Raw genomic sequence first — 9,670 nt, 5'->3', positions numbered from 1 at the left:
GGAAGTTTAAAAGGGCAGAGCCCATGTCTTCTTACTTGCCTGTAAAGCCCCCCGTACCCTTGGGCAAACAACCACCACCAGAAAACAACATGACAACATCAACTAAGGCTGGATTAAATATTTGAGGGCACAGGGACCCTTTCACCCCACAGTAGGTCACACACGCGTTATTTATAAAGGTACCACTGAAATGCAGCCACCTCTGGGTGTCAGGGCAGCAACCAGACAGCACAAAATGGGGTGTAGAGGGGGTGCCCGAGGAATGGGACGTGGGGCCTGCTGGCCCAGGGCAGAGCCAGGTGCTTTGCAGGTTGGGGTCACGGATGCCCCCCGTTCCCTACTAGCCCGTGTCAGTCCGGCGGGGCAGGGCGGGAGTACAACCCCCCAGCCGCCACCTGACCCGCTCCGCCGTGACAGACAGCCCGTACCGGTCTCGAGTGCTGGGAGGCGGGGCGGCTCGCCTGGTCCCAAGGAAGCTCCACAGCCGGCACCTGCTGCAACGCTGGGTGGGGGCCAACGGGCCGGAACCGTCACCGGCCCCCGCAGGCTGCATGGCGGTGAGTGACTGTCAGTGGCCGTACACCGGGCTGGGGGGGTGGAGGGGGCTCCCAGCCCCTCACGGCACCCGACCGTAAACCTACTGCCCCTCCGCAGGGCTCCCTGGCCCCGCCCCCCAGCGCGCGCCCCCCCTCGCGGCCCGTTACCGGCCCCCTCATAAACCCAGCGCGCGCCCCCCTCGCTGTCCGTTATCCTCCACACACTCATAGCACGCGCCGCCCCCCCACTGCCCGTTACCGGCCCCCCATACACACAGCACGCGCCCCCCCCCGCTGCCCGTTAGCGGCCCCCCATAGACACAGCACGCGCCCCCCCCGCTGCCCGTTAGCGGCCCCCCCCATACACACAGCACGCCCCCCCCCGCTGCCCGTTACCGGCCCCCCATACACACAGCACGCGCCCCTCTCGCTGCCGTTACCCCCCACACACTCAGAACACGCGCCGCCTCCCCACTGCCCGTTACCGCCTCCCCCACCCACAGCCTGCCCCATGAATGCCAGTTACTGCTTCCCCATCTCCCTCAATGACACTTACTGCACCCCCCAAAATCTTAGTGCCCCCACAGCATTCCCCCTCAATGCCAGTTCATGCCCCCTGCATTCTGGCACCTCATCACTACCAGTTACTGCTCCCCCAACACATAGCACCTCATCACTGCCAGTTACTGCCACGCATGCCTCTCACTGTTCTCAGCAACCCTTTTCTTCTTCTCCTGGCTACCAGGGCCCTTCCACCCCAAATTTCCAGGGGGGCCCTTAGTGCAGGGCTTAAAATGGGATTTCATTTCCACTGGCTCATGGGGATGCTACTTGGCATCCCTCTCATTTGAATAACATTTAACATATGTCTTCAAACTACTGATCAGATATCAACTATCAGATTTCTACAGCATCTACAGATTCCAATCAAACTGGAGACCCAGTGTGCTGGAGTCTGTACTAACAGGTATGAAGACACTTTGGGTATGTCTACACTGCAGTATAAACCCAAGGTTTGAACTCAGACTCAAGCCTAGCCTCCCCCACACGCCACACGTCTACACACAAATCACGCTAATCCGAGGCTAAGCAGCCACATTTTGGGAGTACATTAAAAAGTCTGGGGTATGGGTGGCTGGACTCAGGCTTGCATAATACAGTGTAGACACTGGAACCCCACATTGGCACACAGGATTCAACAATTCCTAAGGTGGGGCTACAAATGAGTGTCAACGCTCAAGCCCTAGGTTAACAAACCCAAGACTGCTAACTCAAGTTCTACTAACCCTAGGCTTACATTCAGCATAGACATACCCTGTCCCTCTCCTCCAGACTTTACAACCTAATTAGCTCAGCTCAGAGGCATACGTGCCCAAATAGGCTTTTAGACTGCTCTCAGATTTGGATTTCTAAGGCTAAGGCCCAGGTCTGCAAGATACAGGCTTGTGGACTTGAGGTTTCCTAGCCAGCTTGAGCACCACACTGCATTGTAAACCCAGATTTACAATTGTTGGACCCAGGTCTCACAGCCATGTTAACATGTCCATACTGCACTACTCAGACCTTCTGGCTCAGGTCTGCGGCTTGACCTGCATTCACCCTGCAAAATGGCAGGGCTTGGACCCAAGTCATAGTGGGACTTGGGCTCTAACCCACACCCCTAGTGTCCTAGGACCCAGACTGATTTGTGCTATTAGAAGCCTATACCCACCCAAAACTAAAGACCCTCCCCCTCAATTGAGAGGGAGGAACAACTTGACCTAAGCATCAGCTGAGTATAGAAGACAACAAATGAAAAAACAGGAGCAGATGATGTTTGGTCAGAGTAACATCTTAGTAGGAAGTAAGAGGGCTATTTCCACATATGCGTGCAGCACCCCCTGGCTGCCCCTACGCGTAGGAGCCAGAGGGGGACATGCCGGCTGCTTCCCAGGAGCCGGGTGGTGCGGAGGCTAGCAGGGAGCCTGCCAGCCCCGCTGCACAGCGCCGCCAACCGGACAGTCAATGGCCTGGTCAGCGGTGGTGACTGGAGCCGCCAGGATCCCTTTTTGACCAGGTGTTCCGGTCGAAAACCGGACACCTGGTCACCCTATTAATGCCCAGTGCTATTCTGGGGATTGAAAAAGTAGGTTTTATTTTCATCACAACTAGGTAGGAAACTAGTTTCCCAACCCAGAAGAATATGAGATTTCAGAAATTTTCCCATCCCAAATTGGGACAAAGTCAAAATCTCAAATAGTTGTGAACCAATAATCCAGATTGGATCAATTGAAATGTTTCATTCTGACCTTTTATTCCACCTTTCCCCCCCTATAAATTAACTTACATTTTGAAACAAAGTAGTTTAAAAAAAGAACTTTTTGGTTTAGAAAATGTTGAAACATCCCATTTCAACAATTTGAAATTTATTTCGACCTGGGAAATTCACTGAAACTGACCTTTTCCTGTGAACAGTTTTGGTTTTGATGAATTGTCATTTTCCAACGAAAAACAATTAATAGAAAAATTCCCAACCAACTCTAGTTTTAATTTCTTACTCCCACAGCCCTGAAACTTGATTTCTGTAAGTTCTCAGCAACTTTAGATAAGTGTGAGATTTTTTTCGGCTCTCTCTTTTGAAATATTGTTTTAGGTCAAGTCCCCTTCTCCCTCCTGTAACCTTGCCCCTGACCATGGTATCCTGCCCAACATATAAGAAATTTCTTTTTATTGCTCTTTTATGATTCAGCTTTCAGTTGCTGTTCCTTCTCTGTACTAAATGTGCTTTTTCTCGAATGACGTGGTGGAAGTGAAAAGAAGAGAAAAAACAATTTTTTGGTCTATTTCCATAGGTGTAACAAGAGCCACAGCAGAATGGATAGCCATCCTAGGTGAGTCAGGAGTGTGTTACTTTATAGCAACATATAATACCCAGAAGAAAAATATTGCTGAAAAAAAGAGAGCCTATTGAAAAAATTTAGCATTATCCTTCCTGGGGAGAAAAGGCTGTAAAAAGACTGCACATGGTTTATAATGTTAAAAGAAACAAAATAATCTTTTAAAAAATGTTTCATTTGAGTAATTTCTTTTCCTACTATCCCTCTATCTCCCGTCCTATGCATTGAATTTGTTTTCTTGGTGACTCCTCCACAACATGAGTGTTCCCTGACCCTGAAGGGGTTTACAAGAAGTGACCTGAAAAGTGTTTCAGGTAGCACAGCCATGTGGAAAAGAGGAAAGCTTCACACTGTTTTTTAGCCAAAGCAGTAACATAGACTTGAAAATTATATATTTTTTAAAAGGTGTTTCTCCCATCACCTTAGATTAATAGAGGCTACAAAATTATTTCCTGTAATAGTTTTCAAGATTGCTTTTTGAAAAAAATGTAAAAGCCAGTTTTGGCTAGGGCACAAATACTCTCTCTTTCCCATCTTATCTGATGTTCCTCTCCTTCAGTACCCAGCCACCTTTCTCTTGTTTAAACAGTCTTCCATATGAAAGTTCTCCTAGGTTGAGTCCACACTGTATAAAAGAACTAATCCCCTGGATCCCTTCTCAACTGGTATTGAAGTAATTTGCCTTGCTGATGTGGACAGGGTCAACACCTATTGCAGGAAGCAACACTCCAGGTAGACTTACACCATCAGTACTTGTAGCCTGGGTTCCACGGGCACAAGTCTGTTCTAGTGTGTCAGCCTTAGCTTTGATATTCCCCTTTTATTTACTTTTGTCAACCTAAACATTTATTTTAACATTCTGCATTTATGTTCTTGAAGGAGATTTTCACTTCCCCCCTCCCCACCCATGTTTGCCTCCTAGGAATTCATCTATTCTATATGGCTGCATACACTCCTGCAAACATACAAATACATGAATGGTTCCATTGAAAGTTATGCAATGTTAAGCATATACATAACTGTTTGCAGGATTGGGGCTTCAAGCACTAATCCTGCAAGCTGATCTGTGCAGATTGACCCCTATGCCCATGTGGAGTCTTGCTGAAGCTGATAGGAAACTGCAAGTTTGCAGGATAGGGTCTTTAATAAAAGTGACAGTTACTTTTTGATAGAAATAGCCCCAGTTAGGTCTTCATGAACTTCATTTGAGAAACAGAGAGATGCTCAGTATCATGGTTACTGGGCACCTCTGTCCCCTTTCTGGTCTCTCTAAGTGCATGCCCTCAAGCATCTGGTCAACTCTGGGATGGAATTCGACAAATCTCTCATAAATAGACCAAGTTATTGGCTACAATACCCTGTGTATCACTGTTCTTACTCTGCAGGACCAACTGAATTCAAACACCTGCAGTTCTTCTCTGGGAGTCTCTGACCAATGGCATACTGTGATAAAACTGTCATCTTAAAACATAAGTACTGTTTATTTTTAACAGTAGGAACAATGCATTTAGAGAAAAAGAAATTTAAAACAGTCTACACGTTTCTCTCTTACCTAAAGTCTTATCGTCACCTGGTTGTAAACTAGGCAGACCTAACTTCTTCCAATACACTCAGTAGGTCCCTGTGTCTCAGTGTGGTTCCCCCAAACAACTCTCTCCCCCTTCTTTTGAAAGAGCAGTCCTAATTAAACTTGCCACATCTCTTTTGATCTCCTGTGTTCTCAGGCTTTTCCTTTCTGGGCACTGTCACTTAACTCTCAAATGTTTGCTGAGAAGTGACTTATTTTGAGCCATTCTTTCCTATCCTGCTTGTTTTTCTCATCCTATTAAAACTAAATCAATATACTTATACATTAAACACCCCAATAACCAGGTCAACATGCAGTATTCATAAATTACAGAGCAGTTCCAAATCAGTCACATCTAATAACCTGCAGGATCAGGCCTCACGGGCCATAGTATCAGGTAGTGCTGATCCAGTTTGTAAATCAAGCTTGCATGTATCAAATGGAGATGTTGTGCCTGGCATCATTTTACAAGGCTTCTAGAATTGCAAGGTTTCAAATAACTGTTTCTTCTAATACAATATCTGACAGGATCTTAAAGTTGTGAAGCTGTTTAGACTTTCTCTTCTTTATTTAAGATCAATATACTGAAAAATGATATGGCAATGACAGATGGTTAGCCCTGATCCTCTAGAGCCACCTAACATATGTGCATGTCCACAGGCTTTAATTTCTTCATTAAAAATTACAATATCTTCTTTATTATATAGACATGTTTAGCATTTGTTGTTGTTACCAGTTCCAAACAGTACAATGAACTGTCCACGTATCTAAATAGTTGTAAGATATCTGGGACTATTCTATGCAAGTTTAATAATCCTATTATAGCTTTTTTTTTTTTTTAGTCCCACTTTTGCTAGTGTTCCCTATTTATCCTGGCATGTTCTAGATGTGGTTTAAGATAATAGGGGCTATGTCACTTAAATATTTAAACAAGTCAAGAGGTGGAAATATGTTTGACAAAGAGTTTGCAAACCTGTGAAATGTCTTCCAATGGACTCTCTAGTAGTCAACCAATACTTGTCAGGTCTTCACATGAGATCTGAACTGGTGTGACTTTGGAGAACCTGAAAGATAAACATTTTGAGGCAAGTTATGTCCCTTTGACTTTGTTATTTGGGTGCTAGGTGCTGACTCTGTGGATGCTCTGGGACTGGAGCACCCACGGAACCGGCAGCCCCAGGAATCAGCTCCTCCCCGTCCCTCTCAACACCTCCCATCCACTGTGATCAACTGTTCAGCGGTGTGCAGGAGGCTCTGGGAGGAAGGGGGGGAAGCAGGGGCAGGAAGAAGCGGGGGGAAGGGGCGGAATGGGTCAGGAATGGGGGTGGAGAGAGGTAGGGCGGGGGCTTGTGCGAAGGGGTGGAGTGGGGGTGGGGCCTGGGGCAGAACGGGGGTCTAGCATCTCTCAGGAAATCACAAAGTTGGCGCCTGTGGCATTCAGTATATATTTCATGAACAGATGTGTTTTTTGTTGAGTCGTTTGGAAATTACCTTTAAACCTTTGAAAGCATGCTAACATTCAATATATTTAAAAGCTATATAGACAAAACACTGATATAATTTCTATTGAATGAAAATCAGTTTTCTGAGCCATTGAGCCAAAAAGTTCCCTCATTTAGTTTTTCCAGTGCCTATATTCTACACATTTTAAAGTAGCTAGGAATTTTGAGCTTTGTTTAGTCAGTGGCCATAAGCAGAAGCACCATGTTCGGTGAAGTAGCTATGTGTGGGGTAGAAAATTGGAAGTTTACAAATACCTGCAACATTGTATATACAGCTGGTTGCATTTTTTTTAATGAACCTTTTTCTCCCATTGGAAAAGATGGGTTTGTCAAAATTGAACTTTCCTGCGGGAAAGTTGATTTCTGCAATTTTTTCCTTTCTTTCAGAAATCAAAACATTTTCTTTTGAGAAAAGTGAAATGTCAGCTCCAAAAGGAAAATAATTTTTAACTGTCATTTAAAAGTAAAAGAGTATTATTTCAAATTGCTATTTTGACAATATTTTTAAATTAAAATAATTATTTCTTAAAAATTAAATAAAATTCTTAAAATAATTTTTGCAAAATAACATTGTCAAGATGTTAATTTTTCAGACCTTTTTGTTTTGTGAAAATTTGAGTTCCCATCCCAGTTTGGGATGAAAACAAACATTGAAATATCAAAATTCCTTTTTCCATATAGCTTTAATTGTACTAATCACTTTCAAGCTACGCTGCAGTAAATAGTCCTAATGATTAAAAATATGTAAGTACCAATTCAGACATCATTATGATGGACTATGGGGCTTTCATACCAACTAGACATAATGCACAAATAGATTTCAAAGAACATTCAGAAAGTACTATGTCAGCACTGATTGGCTAAATTGTTTTGCAATGGTAATATTTTATTAATTTCTTGCTTTGTTGTATACATAGTAAATTGTTGAAACAATTTTTGATCTGTTTACTTATCTCTTTCTCATAGTCACTCCAAGGATACCAATGGAAAATATAGGTCAGAAGACCAGTCTGTAGTCAGCAGAATGCAGAAGAAATACTGGAAGACAAAGCAAGTCCTAATCAAAGTTACAGGAAAGAAAGAAGACGAGCATGTGGTTGCATCTGATGCAGAGCTGGATGCCAAACTAGAGGTAAACGTAAGGATTATGTGACCATGTCTATATTACAGACTTTGGTTGCTGCAAGTTACATTGCTGTATAGCCACCAAAGTTTGTGCATTGCTCATTTGCATGCATACTTGGCTGCTTGCGTCAGCACTGCGCATATTCTCTAGGTGTAATTGTGTTGATGTAAAGTACAGTGCACCACGGGTAGATATCTCAGTGTGCCTCACGCTGCTGTTTGACATGAGATCTTTTAGGAACTTTTCGCAATGTGTTGTGGGATAGAAATGACTTGCCAAGGAATCTCTGGGAGCTAGGGGTCAGGTTCCCAGAATGCAACTTACTCCATCCCATAATTTTTATGCCTTTTTTTTTTTAAATCCCACAAACCTGTGCAGCACATTTTGGTGTCCACCATCTCAGACAGAAGCATGGAGCCCACAGTGCTCTGCACTATTCTCATGAATGTTGCAAATACAGGACACATGATTCTCCTGTATTTTCAAACACTCAGGGAGTACCACAAGAACACAGGGGACATGACAATTTCTTCTTGGACATTTTGCAGAGGAACATCTCAGAAAATAATTCAAGGTTGTTGGTGTTCATGGAGCAGTTGCAGACAGTGGAGTACTGCTTTTGGGTCCATGAATTGAGCACTGACTGGTGGGATTGTATCATAATGCAGGCTCAGGACAATAAGCAATGGCTGCAGCATTTTCTGATGTGAAAGGCCACATTCCTGGATCTGTGTTCTGAGCTCACCTCAACCCTCTAGCGCAGGGACACCAGAATGAGAGTTGCTCTGACAGTGGAGAAGTGAATTGTGATCACTCTCTGGGAGCCTGCAACACTGGATTGCTACCAGTCAGTGGGAAATCATTTTAGAGTTGGAAAATCCACAGTGGGGGCTGTCGTCATGCAAGTGTGTAGGGCCATTATTTGTCTCCTGGTATGCAGGACTGTGATTATTTGCAATATTCAGGACATAGTGGATGGATTTATAGCAGTGAAGTTCCTGAATTGGACTGAGGGCAATAGATGGCATGCACATTGCTTTTTTGGCACCAGCCCACCTTGCCATAGAGTTCTTCAACAGAAAGGACTACTTTTCTATAGTTGTCCAAGCGTTGGTGGATCACTGGGGACACTTCACTGATATTGATGTGGGCTGGTCAAGGAAGGTGAATTATGCTCATATCTTCAATAACACAGGACTGTTGAGAAAGCTGCAAATAGGCACGTTGTTTCCTGACCAGCAGATTACCTTTGGAGATATTGAAATGCCAATAGTGATTCTGAGGGACCCAGTCTACCCCTTGCTGATGAAGCTATACACGAGTCCCAAGCCTCAGTAGCATCAAGGAAAGATTCAGCAACTGACTCAGCATGTGTAGAATGACTGTTGAATGTGCTTTTGGTAGATTGAAGGGATGCCGGCAGTGCTTACTCACTAGATTGGATCTCAGTGAGAAAAATATCCCAATGGTTGTAACTGCCTGATGTGTCCTGTGTAACATCTGTCAGGCAAAGGGGGGAAAGCTGCTGACTGGGAAGAGGTGGAGAAGCTATCTGTTGACTTTGAACAGCCAGACATGGGCTATTATAGGAGCCCAATGTACAGCTATGCAGCTGAAGGAGGCTTTGAAACCACACTTTAACAGTCAGCTATAGTAGTGTTCTGTGATGGACTGTTCTTTGGGCCTGGAAATGGGACTTTGAAATTGGAAAGGCAGCAATAATTTCTTTCCATTTCATTGCACAAATGTAGTCCATGTAGCTGTGGCTCTCACATAATTGTGAAGCTGTGGTTTTCCTTGTTGTCCCCCCATATGGAATGGGGGTGGGTAAGGAGGTGGCCTATGATGCCACATGGAATGTGGGGGGTGTAGGGAGTTGCTACTGTGGAGTTCTCCAAGGACTGCAAAAAGTGGGGAGGCCAGGATTTTTGGACATGTAGGTCAATCAGGGTCTGCATCATTTGGGTTTGCTACCTGAAAAGACCCATAATGTCTTGATGCATCTTCCTCTCCTTTTCCTGCTGGGATTCCTCGGCCTGTCTCCTGTCCCCTCTTTTCTTCTC

At 44.6% G+C, this 9,670-nt stretch overlaps 1 protein-coding gene across 4 annotated transcripts in view; it reads left to right on the top strand.

The window, feature by feature from the left end:
- The first annotated feature begins 418 nt into the window (after positions 1–418).
- Positions 419–9,670, top strand: part of ICA1L (islet cell autoantigen 1 like) — a 45,051-nt gene continuing 35,799 nt past the window's right edge. Inside the window, exons 1-4 of one of the 4 annotated variants that reach the window (XM_005306221.4) lie at positions 419–557; positions 1,438–1,503; positions 3,368–3,406; positions 7,448–7,613. In XM_005306221.4, coding sequence (XP_005306278.1) covers positions 3,390–3,406; positions 7,448–7,613 — 183 coding nt within the window. In that variant the 5' untranslated portion in view covers positions 419–557; positions 1,438–1,503; positions 3,368–3,389. Of the gene's footprint in view, positions 558–1,423; positions 1,504–3,367; positions 3,407–7,447; positions 7,614–9,670 lie in introns of all 4 variants that reach the window. The other 3 variants (XM_005306220.4, XM_065560958.1, XM_005306222.4) reach the window with 3 other exon arrangements.

This window comes from Chrysemys picta, chromosome 11, assembly GCF_011386835.1.
Source record: "Chrysemys picta bellii isolate R12L10 chromosome 11, ASM1138683v2, whole genome shotgun sequence".
Taxonomy (NCBI): domain Eukaryota; kingdom Metazoa; phylum Chordata; order Testudines; family Emydidae; genus Chrysemys; species Chrysemys picta.
This window is presented reverse-complemented; position numbering and strand designations above follow the sequence as displayed.